General features: G+C 37.7%; 1 protein-coding gene across 10 annotated transcripts in view; it reads right to left on the reverse strand.

Moving 5' to 3' along the window:
- Positions 1-17,659, reverse strand: part of inpp5b (inositol polyphosphate-5-phosphatase B) — a 149,565-nt gene that overhangs the window by 24,605 nt on the left and 107,301 nt on the right. For all 10 annotated transcript variants that reach the window (XM_069895843.1, XM_069895845.1, XM_069895842.1 and 7 more), the window contains 4 exons: positions 15,354-15,489; positions 9,254-9,364; positions 6,262-6,427; positions 4,708-4,943 (listed from right to left, as the gene is read on the reverse strand). In XM_069895843.1, coding sequence (XP_069751944.1) covers positions 4,708-4,943; positions 6,262-6,427; positions 9,254-9,364; positions 15,354-15,489 — 649 coding nt within the window. The remainder of the gene's footprint in view (positions 1-4,707; positions 4,944-6,261; positions 6,428-9,253; positions 9,365-15,353; positions 15,490-17,659) is intronic.

The following is a 17,659-nucleotide window of genomic DNA, read 5'->3' on the forward strand; positions in this document are numbered from 1 at the left end:
TTTTGGAGTTGAGCCTTAGATTTTTTTTTACATTAGTTGCCATTGTAATTTACTATTGTTTAAAAAATTAAAAATATTATTTTTAACTAATTTTAAATAAGTTAAAGTCGGGCGTTTAATATTCTAGCTGGGAGAAGGTGGTGTACACGTCTTGCCTTTACGCCATCTTGCCATGCCCCCATTTTCATGTTTAAAAAAAATACTGTGTACCCCATGTGGCAGAGGAGTTGTATTCCTAGAAAACCGTATGCATTGTGCCGCTTCGCACCACCACCACCAACCCCCTCCACCCCTCAATACATCTCATATAATAAGTGGAGATGTCTTTCCAGGGACAGTTTTCCTCTCAACAGTAATGACCCTGTCAGTGCACAGTCTAAAGTCAAGATAGGTTGGATTGTATTGCATGCAGAAAAGAAGGGTTGCAGATGTAGAAATAGAGATTACATTGTTTGATAAAGTATTACTGATATTGTCCCTCTAAATAATAGGATTAAAGAAATTGACAAAATCTATTCAAGGATGCCTAATGCTGATCTTTATAAGGAAAGGGTAGAACTTCAAATGCAATGTGACAAAATTAAAAGGGCCTGGGAAGAGGAACTTCAATTACATCTTCCATGGAAATTATGGGAGAAGATTTTTGGATTGGTTAATACCTCTTCAATATGTGGTCATCATTCTTTGATTCAGTTGAAAGTGGTACATTGGACTCATATGTCAAAGACAAATTGGCCCATATTTTTTCTAACATTAGTCCTATTTGTCATAGATGTAAATCAGAAGTGGCTTCTCTAACACATATATTTTTGTCATGCCCCACATTGGAGAGGTATTGGATAAATATTTTTAAGACTTTATCAGCTATACTGGATATCAATTTGCAATCTAACCCATTGACTGCTCTTTTTGGAATTATAGTTCTAGAAATGGGACTGGTTCCCACTTCCACATATAGGGTTGTAGCCTTTTCTAAGTTGTTAGCTAGAAGAGCTATCTTAGTTAAACAGCAAGATTCTAATCCACCTACTTTGACTCAATGGTTCTCTCAAATTATGTCATATTTAACTTTAGAGAAAATTACATCTGACACTTCTGTTAAATTGAAGAGACTTGGAAACCTTTTATAAATTCTTTCCACATAACTTGGTCAGTATAATTATTTTCCTTTCCAGATTATATTTAATTTTGCTTCCTTTCCCTTTGTTGGTGAAGACCAGATGATTAATTTTATTAATAAATTCTCAAGATAGGCTGCCCAGTCTTTTTCTTTCTTTTTGTTTTTTTTCTTAGATTAGGTGGGGTTTTATATAATGAAACTTTTCTTTTTTTAAAGATTTCAGCTTGAGGAAATGAGAACATATTCATTAATTGTGATGTAATACAATATTTTATATCATGTGATTTCATATAGTGATTTTTTTCCCCTTTTTGATTATGTACTCCTTTTCTCCTTAAACATAGGTCGTGCTTACCTATGATATGATTTTTTAAAATTTAAAAAGAAAGAAAAAGTATCACTTTACAAATATCTTCAGAAAAGATTGCCATGTCAGTTTGCAAAGCAAATTCCTTAACTGTCCTCCCACTGTGCACTGGAAGCCTCCATTCAAGGTCATTTGGAAACTAGTTCAGTTCTCTGTACACATTTTTTACTTTTCCATCAACACAGATGTACCTCAAGGATGCGTGCTTAGCCCACTGATCTACCCATAACTGTGTGACCAGGCACAATTCCAATGCTATCTACATATTTGCCAATGACACCACGGTTGTCGCCAATGAGGAAGCGTACAGGAGGGAGATAGATCAGCTCATTGAGCCTTTCACTCAATATTAGCCAAACCAAGGAGATGATTGTGGACTTCAGGAGGAAGTCAGGAGAACACGACCCAGTTTTCATCGAGGGCTCAGTAGTGGAAGAGTCAAGATCTTCAAATTTCTGGGTGTCAACATCTCCAAGGATCTGTCCTTGAGCCTGCTTGTTGATGCAATCATGAAGAAGGCTCACCAGTGCCTATACTTCGTGATGAATTTGAGGAGATTCGGTGTGTCACTGAAGACTCTCATAAACTTCGACGAGTGTATCGTGGTGAGCATTCTAGCTGGTTGGGAGGTGTCACGCTGAGGACAAGACAAAGCTCCAGAGGGTTGTTAACTTGGCCTACGACCTCACAGGAAGCAGACTTCACTCCGCCATGGACATCTACAAGAGGCGGATACTTAAGAAAGCAGCCTCTATCCTCCAGGTCCCTCACCATCCAGGCCATGCCCTCTTCACTCTGCTGCCATTGAGAAAAAGGTAAGGGAGCTAAGGACGAGCACTCAGTGGCATAAGGGCCGTTTCTTCCCCACTGCCATTAGATTGCTGAATGATTAATGAACCAAAGAAACTGCCTTACTCTTTTTGTGCACTATTTTTATTTAATGTTCGCACTACGACACTGCCGCAGAACAATGAATTTCATGACTTGTTCCTGAAATTAAATTCTGATTGTGATTATTTTTCTACATCAATTTTGTAAGGATACATTTTTATTTCTTATCTTAACTTTTTTTGGTAGTGATTTGTGAACTTCAAAAAGGTGGAGCTGTTACCCAAAGTTCAAGATTCTAGTTATTGTCATTAAAAATGTAACATACACGACATACTTTAACTTTGGCCTGCTGTAAGGCAAACAAAGAATCGCCATGAGCCCAGAGCTTGAAAATAGAAGAAAGAAAGGCAAAAGAAAGTCCCTTTGGAGTCACTAAGTGTCCATAAATTCGCCTTCAGCACTGTGGCTGCACACACCCCCGTTCATCGGCAACCTGAGCTCCAAATCCAAACTTTTGACATGATCAGGAAGCGTTCATCGCCTGAGGCCTTTCAGGAGCCCTTCTTGCCCTCAGCACCCTCTTGAATCCTGCCTCTGGTACCTGGTTCCCATGAGCCATTCTCCAGCAGCCCGTAGCCCAAGCGGGTCCCCCAATCTCACGTCACCCGCAGCTTGTGTGGGTCCGTCAGTCACCGAGCCCTTTGTTGGTCCATTGGCGTGGTCACCATCCTATAGGGTTGTCTCCCGTGCTTCCTCTTCTCAACTGGGAGAGGTGTTATCCCTTTTTCTGGTGACCTGTGCTAGTCTGCTGCTCCCCACAGCCGGCAACCGGTGTGGCCGCTACTGAACATCGGTGCCACCATCTTGGGCACACACCTTGCTGATGCAGGATTATACTTAGAAACACCACCGCTTCCTTTAAAGCCTGTATGGAATCACTGGTGTTAGGACTGGGAGATTAAACCATTCAAAATAGAGGTATGTCTCCGTTGTCCCGGGTCTGCACCAGCGGCAGTGCCACCATTATTTTTTGGCATTACACCAGGGGGTACACTGTATTCCTTCCCTTCACTACTTGTAATACAGTATTCCAGTTCTGTTTCTTACTGATATTTCTTGCATCCATGGAGCCAAGTTACATATTCTTGGTAATCTTGAATCAGAGGTGGAGTGTTTTGAGGGGATGATCAGAGGGAGGCAATTTTGGAGACAGCATTTTGAACAGGAAGAGTAAAAGAAGAATACATGAAGACAATATGAAGGTAGATATTCTCAACTGGTTGACTGCAGCAAGAAACGAAACGACAATCTGACTTTTGCAATTGATGATAAAGCAAGTTATTTCTGACTTTGAAGTTAGCTGTCCACAAAGCTCAAAGCATGAGGAGCATTTCCCTTTTTCAATGGAATTTCTCATGAACTTCTGGTGTCCAGTGACAGTGATTTCATCAAGCAAACTCAATGCCAATCACACTCAGTTAATCAGCTAACCAGTTGTAAAAGTGCAAATTATAAGTGACATTTTAAACAATCCACAGAGCGCAAAACAGTTCAGAACTCCAAACAAAAGCAAACACCAGATTACATTATCTGAAAAAATGTAGACATTTTATAGGAAAAAAAATTCAGTGAATTTTGAAATATTTATCTGAGGAAACTACAATATCACATTAAAATTAAATTAGATTGGATTTGGGTATAGAGAAATTATAAAGTTATAATTATACCTAGCCACTAAAATTTTATATTCATGTCAGATATTTTTACCACAGGAATAGTTCAAAAAGTTGACATTTATGTCACATTCCTGATTTCAGCTATGTTTTTAGATGCATAAAGGGTGACACATTTTGAAAAATCATGAAGTAAACAAGGACCATGAGAACTCGAATCAGAGAAGTTGAGGACAATGCAGATCAGACATGGTGACTCATGAGCCCTGCTTGCTGTTGGCAACTTCATCAATCCCAGTCCTGGTCTAATGCTCAAAACACAAGAAAACAGGAACAGGATGAGCGCACCTGACCCTTCCAGCCTGCCTCGGCATTTTTTTGTTTGTAAGCACGATCTGAGGCCACATCTTTTACCAGTAAATTTTCTCTGCTCATCATTTAATATTTTGCATACATTTCAAAAACAAGGCTGAAAGCTTTACATGAACCATGGCAGCCTTGATATTGTGTAGTACTTCCTCAGAACTGCACAGACATGTTAGCCAAGACTACATGATCAAATCCTGGAGTGAGTCCTTTGGGGTCAGAGTTAAGAAGGTCAAGATGGATATTAAAAACAGATCAAAGGGAGAAAATTGTGACATTTAACATGCAATTTTCAGTTGTTTTGCAGATCACAGTTGCAGCGTTAGATTATTTTAAATGAATCCACTCACCAACTCTTGAATTCTTTCAGGTAAGACATCACGGATTGGTTCTTTCATACAGCAAAGTGCATGCAATGAAGATCCGAAGCAGCTCGAAAGATAATTCCCCGAAATGGCCAGAAAATAATCTTTTCCTTCTTTCAAGTGCAAGATTAAAATATCCTCAATCCGGTCCACACCCATATTTAATGAGAGAGCAGTTGTTTTATTCACATATACTTCCAAATCTATTTCTACTCTATCTCCTGAAACAACAAACAAACCTGTGTTTATTGAGCTGCAAACATCATCAAACAAGCAATCTCATCATTCCAAAGGATATCTACAGAATTTCAGAACACGTTCCAGTTTCTCAGAATATTCTGAATATGCAAGTGTTACCCAAGTCAATGTTTTCCTGATTCTGTTTTTGCTTGTTAAAATGATGAACCACCAATGCTACTCTTGAACTGACAAATATGTCCTAAAAATATAAATAGTATTCACTTTCAGAGGGATGACTGGGGTCCAACTACCCTGCAGGGTCTCCTGTGCTGTATCATTCTATAAGTAACACTCTGGATTTCACAGAGCCAAGCATGTGGTTTCCTTTTGCACTTCTTTTGAAAAGAGATTAACTTAAGACATTAACCCTGAAGTAGATCTGGTGTCTGACCAACATTAAACAAATTTGCCTGGTTTTAATTCATGACAAAGTTGTGTGTCGTACTCTTTTAGTTCCATTTTCACTTGGCAGGAAGCTATGCTTCTGTAACAACATATCCAAGGACAGCAGGTTTACTTCATGGGAAAGCAGTGACTGGACCATGTATTGCCTTGCTGCATCTAATTACTGAGCCTGGACTTTCGAACAATTGAATAGCAGGAAGTTTAGGACACTGAACATATAGCCTCAATCACAACTCAACTTTGGGCATGCTGGTAGGTGGATGGAGATGTTATTCAATCATGGATGTTTACAGAATAGCCTCAATTTAAACATAGTCCTCAAATGATGTGTGGAGTGACGATAGGTCATCATTCAAATGCTCTGATCAAATCATTTTTTTTCTTGATGATTCATTCAGGAAAAATTCATGAATCTCTGATCAAATCATTTTATTCTTGATGATTCATTCAGGAAAAATTTATGAAATTCTACGAAATACAAAGAAAGAATATTGGACATTGGTACTGGGAATAAACCTTATTTTTACACTTTAAAAATCTATGGTCATCAAGTTATCCTACTACAGGTTAATGGGGAAACTGAGAAGAACTTCATTGCATTTCCTATCCATCACGCACTATTTTCCCACTGTGAGTGGCACTTTTGATGTCAATTTTATCCGAAAACATCAAGCTGCTGTTAGGAATCAAGGAGCTGGTATCTTATTCATTTTGTACATGGTCCTGAAATACTAACATTTTCATGAGTTTAGGACTAAAAAAGCAGTTTATTCTCATCTGTATTTTTGACTTTTTAACTTTGAAGGATTTGATTAAGGAATGATATAAAATCACACGTACATCAGAATGCAGAAAAAGAGGTAAATATCTACTTTCATACAACATAAAACATACCTTCAATTAAAATCCCCTTGTTCGGTGTCGCACTAAACCATGGTTTGCAATATGTGAGCTCATTCAGTTTGTTGATGAATTCAAACTGACAGGGAACAAGTCCAGTGTTGGCAATAACAAGCGTTTGAACCTGGAGTTGCATGAACTTGACATTTTCAAAATGAAACTGAAAAAAAGAAAACGGTTTATTTAACAGTTTATTTTTCAGTGAAAAAGGAGTCTTGCAAAACCACTTGGGGAAAAAATGGAATTGTCCACAAAGTTTAAGGTTGTCCACACAGTAACAATTCAGAGTTGATGGGTGAAAACAAGAGAATGCCACTAAACTGCAAAAGTATCAATTTGGCATCTGTTTAATTTGTTTATTCTCCCGTAATTAATATATATATGATCAATAAATCCAAGCATGAGAGCTCATAACACAACTGGGAGTTGGCAAATTTACCAAGAGAAGTAACATGGTTTTATTCATCTTCCTCATCGATCAGTGAAGGTAAAAAGAAGATGGACTTAGCAATATAATTTTAACAAAAATACAACACAAATAATTAATGTTCCTTTAGTCTTTAGAATATGACAGGACAAATACACAAAAACAGCATGTTCTACCATTCAATAAGCTCATGGATAATAAGATAAGATTATTCTCTATAACTGTGGACCATGAAAACCTTGACTCTATTTCATGGATAATTCTCCACCAGCTCTTTGGGATAGAGAATTTCTAAAATGTCAAAGAAGAAATAATTCATCTCATTCTTAAAATGTTTATTTTTCAGCTCTGCCACTCAGATTCTGCAAGGGGAAACCTCCTTTCAGAAATAATCTTGACAAGCCCACGTAAATAATTTAATGAGATCATCTCTCATTCTTTCAGACTGAAATGAGAATGGGCTCAACCTTTCCTCAAAAGTCAACCATGCCAACCAAAGATCAATCCAGTGAACTATCTCTGAACTACTTCCCTCGCAAGGACAACTCCTTAAGTGGGTCCAAACCTCGACACAATACTTGCGCCATGGTTTTGTTGGTGACCTGCAGAGATGTAGCTCACACTCCATCCACTTGGCAATAAATATTGATGATAATATTAAGAAATACAAATATTCACAGAAAAGGTTGATTTAACGAAGGAGTCATTCTATACCAGATTACCACAAGAACTTGGGAGAAAGTATTTACGAATGGCCCAACATAGCTACATGTTGTTCTCTACTCCAGAGATTCATTTCCACTGAAGAACGTGATTTTCAAAGAACATATCCACTCCTGAAAAATTGAACCAAACTCTAGCTCAGCTTTGAATAAAAAGCAAGGACTCAGTTGGAAAGGCTGCAAAACATCCATTGGGATTGTGAGGCAAGGTAATTTTGTGCATTTGACCAAAAATAGGCACATTCTAAAATAATTATCAAACCTCATTATTCTGCTGACAAGAGTCATGATAATGACCAAAGAATAATAATATTTATTGCTTTTTCTCATGTTGGCAGGATCCAATTTCTAGAGCAGTTGACACTATTGATGCTTTTAATAATTCAAACTTAACTTTTAAAAGCACCGAATAAAATTCAGATGTTCATTGCTTGCAACTGTCAGTGAAAGTCACTCGATAGCATGAGAGGGATGGTTGAAGCCATGAGAGCACAGGAGTGTATAGCAGCATTCTGACTTCCTAAGCAGCATTCAGCTCTCCCATATCTCCAAATGCCTCCTCTAGCTGATTTTCTTTGAGGCCTGTTCTACTTTCAAAAGTTTTGGAAGCCCACTGAAATGGCAATAATTTTGCCAACCAAGGGATAAACTGAAAATTTTAAATAAGCCACGATCATCACACTCTGTGCTAACTGCTTTTACCAAGTTATTCCAATATACAGACATATTTCTCTTCTGAGATGTGACTGCTCCATCAGTCATAATTTGATTAATTACACAAACAGGTGAAGCTTTCCCCGAAACCAAATGCCATACCCAAGTTGCACATGGCATTAGAAGGTTCATCACACTTCAAACTGATGGGGTTCAGATCAAATTAGCATTGCAGAATCCATTGACTTTCCAATCTGCTCACCAAGTGTGGTGGTAAATACTGCATCTAAGGCATTGGCCTAGTCCAAGGGACTGTGAAGAAGAGAGGCGAAACAAGGAGGAGGGTGTCAGAAGCCTGATTAGGTCTGGTATGGGAGGGAAATTCAGATTACAAAAGATAAAATTAGGGACTGGAAGGATAAGAAAATGGAGATTAATGCATTGATCAGGGAATCAAAGAGTCAGAGATTAGAGCCTGGACTGATAAAGATGTGACTGGTGGGTGAGGGGTCTAAACTCAATGGGACAACCCAGAATAGGCATCATGAAATCATATTGTTGGAGTAGTACCCAAGGATGCGTGCAACCATTTTGGATAGTTTTCTCTGATAATGTTCTAAAATGTAGTATTCCAAGGGTATTTTTGCTTCTCTCATGTGGAAATTATGTCAGATACATAAGCGTGACAGAGCAAGCAAGGTCCATTCAAATTTCTGGGGTGATGCTGAATGAATTGAAAATGCATGTTCCCATGTTTCATTCTGGAAAGGGTTCATCTTGAATTTCTGTATCATTATCTTTTACCAAGTTCCAGTTATGATTCCATAAGTACCAGTTCTCCATTTTCTGAATCAAGTTGACAAAAATCAAACAATTGGGAAGCACAGTTAGTGTAGTGGTTAGTGCAATGTTGTTACAGCGCCAGTGATCAGGACCAGGGTTTGAATCTAGCACTGATTGGAAGAAGTTTGTATGTTCTCTGCATGTCTGTGTGGGTTTCCTCTGGATGCTCCAGCTTCCTCCCACCATTCAAAATATACCAGGGTTGTAGGTCAATTGGATGTAATTAGGTGGCATGGGCTTGTGGGCTGAAAGGACCTGTTACCGTGCTGTAAGTCTGCATGTATGTCTAAAACCGGCCATTAAGAAAGGCACAGACTTAAATAACAACAGAATTTCTTACCTCTGTCTTTGACAGCGATACTGAAGGAAAAGAATCATTCTCCATCCTATCTAGTGAACGAACAATATTTTCATAGGTCTTCTTGTACAAGTCTTGATTAACCACCTTTATCTGTAAAAATATGGCTGTACTTCAGAAATGATCAGTGCAAAGTTACCCTATAAACAGTCTAAAAATTATTCCTTGAAGCTGAAAGAGTAAGTGACAAATGCATTAAGTACATTGAAGGGTCAAATTTATAATTTAAAATGGATCCAAGTATGGTTGCAATTTATTACTGAATGTATGATACTGGCATTTATTCTTTAAGTTGTAAGCAATTTTTTCCATGGGGATACAACTATGTAACTCTGATGCCCATCAAGCAATAAGGAGAGTCAGATTTCCAAGTGATTGCTATACACTTCTTAGCCACAGGCACTTTAACAAAGCAAATTTGAAATTTAGTCAGTTTGTAGCTCACATCCATAAGGTTACCCAGAAGGTACAGCTCTGGGTCACATGGAAAGGTCATTCCTGTTACTCTTGTTAGAGTTTTAGAGATATCATGCCAGAATGGTCTTACCTTTGCACATGGCCGGGTAGAATGTAAAAATGTTCCTATTTCAATGTCACATCTAAAGTACATTTTAGATATTTCAAATTTTGATTTATGTAGTTTTTGTGGCATGAGATATAATTGATGTAGAAAATTGTATTGAACCAATCCATATCTCGTATTGGTGTTTGGATTGTTTGACATCAATAATCAACCAGACCAACACCTCTCTGGTATTATAATACCCAGATCTGACTCTGGCCTCTCTCTCGACCTTTGTAGACCCAGCTTGGCACTTTCACCTTGGAGAACAAAATACACCCCAGTTATAAATTTGGGTGTATTTCCCAGCCGAAGCATTCCTTCCACCTCATTACCTGAGGGCAGGGCCATTGTGGGACCCCAACTTTCTCCAAAAAAGAACTTTAAATGAAGGAAGCAGTGAGAGTTTCCATTTGACAAATCATATTTCTGTTTTATTTGTTTGAAGGACAGAAGCAGACCTTCCTTGTAACAATCTTCAATATGCCTAATTCCTCTCTCATACCAAATGTTTATTATTCTATTTCCCAAATTTATGGATAATAATCCCCACTTTTTTTCCCAATACTCTCATTAATCTCCTATCAAATGTTTTTGTAATTAATTTGATATTCCATTTGTAGATAAAATTGTTCCCCGCCCCCCTTCCTCACTGTACTGAATCCCATTTGGACCATGAGGGAGAGCTTTCTTCTTCAAAGAAGGATGAAAGGAACCTCGTCTAGGCTGCTTGATAATACTTTTTAAAAATCCAACAATCTTAATCTACCCAATTTATATTCTCATGTCAGTTTCTACATGGAGATCCTAGCCACTTTATTATTCCAAAGAAATTGTCTTATGTGTCCATTGAGTATCTTCAAAAAATTCTGAGGCAAAAAGAATAGAGGGCAACGACTGGAAGAGGGATTCCAGTCTTGGCATCACTTTCATTGTCACACAATTAACCCTCCTGACTAAAGTAATTGGGGAGTTCTTCCATTTTTGTAAAACTCCTTCTATCTTTCCAAGCAAAGGGAGATAATTAAGTCTGTACAATTTTTGTAAGCTATTATCTAACCTTATTCCTAAAAACTTATTTCCTTCCAGTTTCCATTTAAACCAACTTCCTTTTTGGTATCTTTCATAATCAAAAGTTTTTAAGTGGCATAATTTTGATTTTTTTTCCAGATTAATTTTGTAACCAGAAACTCTTCCATATTTCTCCAGTGTGGTCTGTAGTTTGGCTAAAGACTCATCAGGATCTGATAAATACAGAATCGGCAAACAGATTAATTTTATGCTCTTCCTGGTCAAATCTGAATCCCTTTATGTCCGGATCCCTCCTTATAACCTCAGCTAATGGTTCAATTGCCAAAACAAAGAGACCTGGGGAAAGAGAGCCCCCCTGTCTGCGGGATCTACTCAAAGGAAACATCGACGACATCTGACGATTAGTTATAATTTTGGCGCGTGGTATATGATAAAAGGTTTTTATCCATTCAAATAAATATTTGGCCCATTCCAAACTTTTCTAATATTTTACATAGAAACGGCCACCCCAACTGATCAGATTCCTTTTCTTCATCCAAAGATACAGTTATACGAGGGTTAACTCGCCAAATGAATTATATTAAATAATCTTCCCAAATTATTCACAGAGTGCTTTTTTTAAAGAAGCCTACCTGATCCGGATTTATCAATTTAGATAAATATTGCCCTAGTTTATTAGCTAGCACTTTAGCCAAAATCTCGTAATCTGCATTTAACAAGGAAATAGGGCTATATGAAGATGGTTTTAGCAGATCTCTGTTCTTTTTCTGTAGCACCATGATAATAGCTGTTGAGGAGAATTCTTACAGGGATTTCAATTTTTTTCATGAGCCGTAATCAGGTCGTTTTCGACTTGGCCCACCCGAGTCGTCAAGTTTTCAATTGCCGTCGCCATCGCTGATATATTTTCTGCCACCAGCATCTTTTGTAGATCGGGTACCAACTTCCCGTCAGCTCGAGTCTGCTCCGACATTATGGTAGCACCTTCTTCACCACTCCCTTGTGGACTTTCTGTCAATGACCTTGGGGATTTTGAGCTTCTTCAGGTTCAGTTTCTTGGATCTTATTTTTGTTACCTGTCATTTTTTAAAAACGCTTGGCACATAAAATCTTTAGCTTGATTGCTGTGAATGGTCTTTTTAATCACTCTTCATGGAGAGCTCTTCTAACCCATGTCTGAATAGGTCCTTCACATGGCCATATGCCCTACTAGTCTCATTCTCGATGCAGGTGCAAGCAACCCTGGATCAAGATGTGATTTGTAGTTTCTGAAAGATTATTCCTGCTTATTCATTATCAAGGAATAAACCAAAATAACACCCCATAAATCAGAGATAACATTGTACAGAAAGGGCTCACATCAGAGCTCTGAGCTGCAGAGGAATTTGAGCATCTTACTGCATGGTTTGCAGATGACTTTTTAAAACTTTTTAAAATGATACAGCACAGTAAAAGGCCCTTCTGGCCCATGAAACCTGTACTGCCTAATTACACCAATTAATCTATATACCCCATACATCTTGGAAGGGAGCACCTAGAGAAAAGCCACACATGTCATGGGGAGAATGCAAAAACTCTTTACAGATATGTTTTTGGAAGATAGATTGTGGGGTTTTTAGTTTGGTCACACATAGTTACAACACATCAAAACAGATCTAATTTAAAATGCAAGAGCTTGGCTCAAGTCAGACAGTCCAGGCTCCGAGTGCCTTTGCAAAAACTTTGAAGAATGTCTATCAGGACTTCACAAGTAGGTGTTAATTGGACATGCTGCGGAGTAATGGATAATTGTTTTGGAAAGCAACAGATGAACAACTCAGAAGATTGGGTCTGGTGCTGCAGTCTGAGTGGAGTTTGCTGTTCTAAGAGGGTCATCTGGTTTTCTCTGAGAGTGAGAGTGAGAGAGAGAGAATTCAGTTCTACAGCAGCAGCTGGGACTGGAACAGGACAAGCTGGTAAGCTTGTTTAAAACCCCATTTTGAAGATGGGTTGTGAGTTCTTAGTTCAGCCTGGCCAAATCCCTTGTGGTCCACACAAGAGAGATGGCTGGCTGTATGTTTCACTTGAAATAAGGAAAACAACAAAAGGAACTCTGTGGTGACCTGAAAGAAGAAGGTTATCATCCGGAAAACCTTGATGGGGCAAGTTTCTTCGCCAAGACATTGAAATGGCTGATCAGAAGGAATCAGTTGTGGGTGTCCAATGAGCAACAAATTTCTCTCTGAAAACCAGCAGGAACCTTTTCAAGCACCAAAGCTTGGTGAAGATTCATAAATGTTAAATTCTGTGCACAGTCTAAGAATTCCCTAACACTGGCGAATTTGAAGGGGTGAGAAGTGAGATTGGACTGTGAATCAAATAACTTTTCTGAACTTACACATACATTACATACACGTGCGCTTAGAATTAGAAGGGGGTTAAGTTAAGTTAATTTAATAGAAATAAGTTTGAGTTTGATCCTGTTTTCAGGCTTATTGATAGTTAAAAGCAACTTTTATTTAAGTAGCCATTTGTCTTGGTGAATTTCTATTGCTGCTGGGCTGTGGGTCCTCTGGGCTCGTAACAACAAACAACGTGGATTCAAACCCATATTGCTGTAGTAACGTTGTACTACCATGCTAAATTTGCTGCATCTCCCAATCAGTTATTCTTAAGGATAATAGAATGTTATTTATGGCTATGAAATTAATATGAAAGTAGGGATCTATGTTATGTGATGAGATCTCATCTGGAGTATTGTGTTCAATATTGCTCTCTCTTTATGAAAAAAATATAAATGCACTGGAATCAGCTTTGAGAAGATTACCCACACTGGTATCTGGAGTTGATGAGTTGTCTTTTAATGAATGGTTGGATAGGTCCTGCTTCTAGTGGAGTTCAGGAGATTGTTTGAAAAATGCAAAATGCCGAAGGGTCCCGACAGATTGAAATTGAAGAAGATACAGTTAATGTAGAGGTTAGTACAACACCATCACAGTACCAGCAATCTGGGTTTGAATCTGCAAGGAGTTTGTTTGTTCTCCCCATGTCTGCATGGGTTTCCAACAGGTGCTCTGGTTTCCTTACTCATTCCAAAGACGTATGGAGTTTGTAGGTTAATTGATCACGCAGGTGCATTTTGGCAGTCAAGACTCATGAGCCAGAAGGGCCTGTTTCTGTGCTGTATCTCTAAATGAAACTTGCTTCTTCTGAGAGAATCTGGAACTCAGGATCACTGTATTAAATTGTTCCAAATTTAAGACAGAGACAAGGGCACATTACTTTCACTCTTTACTTCAAAGAGCAGTACTCGGAGTATTTTTAAGGCAGTGGTAGAGAAACTTTTCATACGCAAGTGCAAATTTACAGTGGAGACTCTGGAATGTGAATTAAGATTACAATCAGATCAGCCATTATCCTATTATATGTAGAACTTGATGGCCCGAATGATCCATTCCTGCTCCAAATCTTATGGTCATTCATATGTTAGAAAATATGCTCAAATTTACTTAATAATGTCTCTGTACAATAAGTACATCTGGATGATCATGGTCTTGCATGATGAAGAAATGTTTCCTCTCATTCATGACCACATTATGTTTAAGCATATGATTTTTCTCTCTGCTGACTTCCAAAGATAAGGACACAATAGAGTAATAATTACCAATGGAATATTTACTGGTTTGAGGTCACTATGTGCATTCTATGTTGTACTTTCATGTGTTTTAATTACAATGATTATGCAGTCAATGTAGTTATTTGGCCTCAATCTTGCCTAGAAGACAGCTTTTCATCTGCTCAGACCTTACTTGCAATGGTAGAAATTTACATATTTATATTGAGAGAAGGAGATGCAATTAAAGCCAGATAAATTTAAAAGGTTGGTGGAGGTGTACTAAATTCCCCCAAAAATTGTTGACCAGGTTTGACACAGCATTCTAAAGGCAAGAACTGCATAAATTGGAGATCTAAAATAAAACGAAAGGCTGCATTTTCTGTTTTGAGTTAACATGGCATACCATGGACAAACAATGCAGTATCAAATGCCACGGTATATGGCATTCTTCAATGAGAATTTAACTGCTTCATGGAGTCGGGTCACTCCATTCCATCCTTGCATTAAAACATATAATGGCAATGTATAGTGACTTGAAGAACCAATTACTTGAGATTACTATTGAATCTCTCATTTAATGGAATGGATCCGAATTGCCATCAATGGTAACAATACCATTTAAATTACCCACACATTGTTTCCACATGTAAAATCATTCCACTGCAAAATTAGTCCCACAGGTGTTCATTTTATTCTTTTTTCCCCAATTCCAGGTGCTTTGAAAGTTTTTGTGACCAAGATAATCCATTTAATAAGTGATCAAATTTTATGATACTTAATATTTTTATGAAATTGTTCAAGTAAAATGGAGCATCATTGAAAAATTCCTTATTATTATAAGTGATCAAGACAAAGGGCAAAACTTTGCTGAATGCGAGAAGGTGATTCCATACCCCAACTTGAAACAATGAGCTAACAGGTTTATGGTCACTGATTCTCAAAGCCATGTGACTGCGATAATCCAACTGCTTGACGTTTCTGCCTTTCCAAAGGATTCGATCACACCATGCAGGGACTCGACATTTCTCACTAAGTAAATTAAAAACATTCTTTAAAAAAAAATTCAGAAACATTCCTTGTTTTATATATATAAATCCACAGACTTTATATGATTCAGGTCAATTAAAGTTTTCATGAGAAGAAAATTCCTTTGAATTTCAGTATCAGCTAAATTTGCAATAAGAAAGAAAAGAAGAAATATTTTCCTGTCTTAATCACAACAAAATTAACCTTGGCATAAAGTATTGACACAGATTTATTCAGTAAACAGGCTGATCAATGGCCTTTCTCAAAAACATCCTTAAAGCTCAACTTTCCCCTTTATCATCATCCCTGCCCCTCATTATGCCTCCTCTGTAGAGGACCCCAAGGTGTTATTTAAATGCATAGTTTGATTGTTTGAAGAGGATGTAATCAAAGAGGAAATTTTACACAAATGTACACCATTGAAAGTCAGTACATTTTGAGGGATAAAAACTTTCACATTTATACTATTAGTGAACAATAATACCAGCTCCCAGACTGACAATGACAGATGATAAACCGCTTTCTTTGCTGCAGTAGTGCTTTAATGTAGAAAGTTCCAGCAAAAATCTGTTTGTAAGAAAATAACATTAACAACTTTTCTGGGCCAGGCAAGCTTTTCATGAGTAAATTGTCATTTTTAATTCAAGTTATCAACTATTTTCAGTAAAATGGAGAAATCAATGAAGGAGATAATAAGACATGGTGTCGGAAATGCTGGTTCATGAATCTATGAAATTTAGAACCAATACAAGAACTGGAAAACAGATTCCTGATAGTATGGTCGCTCCTAATTAAAATAATACATGCAGAAGTGGCAAGTTGTGTGATTCAATTGTGTGTTTCAGATTTCAAATGAAAATGGACACAAAGCAAAAAATTGCCCAAGGCACTGAATTTCCAAGGAGGCCACTTGTCTATAGAATGGAGACGAGAGTTTATGGAAAATTAAAGTCATATCATTGGTCAAAACAGAAAAGAATTGTACCACATCATAAAATCCTCAAATGTTACAAGAACACTCCAACCACTTAGGTGTGAAACAGTTAGCATGATCATTTCTTTACATGCTACCAGGGAAAAGGGGTGAAACATGAAAGGAAGGGAAGGTTGAGAATCACTAATGTTGACCCAATTGTTACGGAAATATTTTGCTTGAGGAAAATGGTCATTGGCCCATTTCCTTTGGAGTTTTGAAACCATGCACATAACAAGTCAATTAGGCACGATTAAAACAGTGTTTTCTAACTTTTTCTTTCCACCCTCATACAATCCCTTACTCATCACAGAGCATGGATGACTGAGAGAATAGTTAAAGTGGTATGTGAGTGGAAAGAAAAAGGTTGAGAGCCATTGGACTCAACCAATAGTCAGATCTCTATTTGAGCATCCTCTCTTTCCACAAAGCCCCATCCCAATGGATAATGAGCAATCCTGAGCAGACAATTACAAGGAAATATAATCTCAGCAATGGAGGGGCTCGAGATTACACTCCAGATTACATGGAGTCACAATGAAGGTGGCATCGGACCTCTGAGGAGCAGGCATCATCTCAGGAATTTAAAAGCTGGAACTAGGTTAACAGAAATAGATATGAATATAATAGAAGAAGCAAAGACACCACAGCTCAAAAGAAAAGGGGATCCAGGAAGACTGCAATTGGTTAGGACCCGACTTGGAAGGACCATCTGTCAAATATTTGAAGAACTGTGTGAAAGTAAAGAAGTTGGAGATAGAGCATGTATATTGGATTTAATTTATTTCATCTTTTAATGTTTGAGCAATGCAGCAGAAATGGCATGGGTAATGCTTGTGAGGGATTATTGCTGCTTTAAGAATCACTACTCCCTTAACTACTGCATGAAGTCTTGCAAAGGTATCTGAAGAATCAGTATATTTGGAAGAAAACCAGATTAAAGAACATTGCGCCCCTTACATTGATAAAGTACTTTTGGTTTTCTGTTTCAATCATTTCTCATCTAGTTAACCCTTTGTCTGCCTTATGGCAGGCTGAAGGCAATTTCATGCAATATTACATCTTCTGTACTATTACTTGACAATAAAGGAATCTTGAAATATTAGAGAAAGAAACTGTGACAAATACAGAAGAAAAAATAACGCTTTTTTTAATATTTTCATTTCGACGCTGAATAGAATAGATTTCAAATTAAAGATA

Source organism: Narcine bancroftii, chromosome 8 (genome assembly GCF_036971445.1).
Source record: "Narcine bancroftii isolate sNarBan1 chromosome 8, sNarBan1.hap1, whole genome shotgun sequence".
NCBI lineage: Eukaryota > Metazoa > Chordata > Chondrichthyes > Torpediniformes > Narcinidae > Narcine > Narcine bancroftii.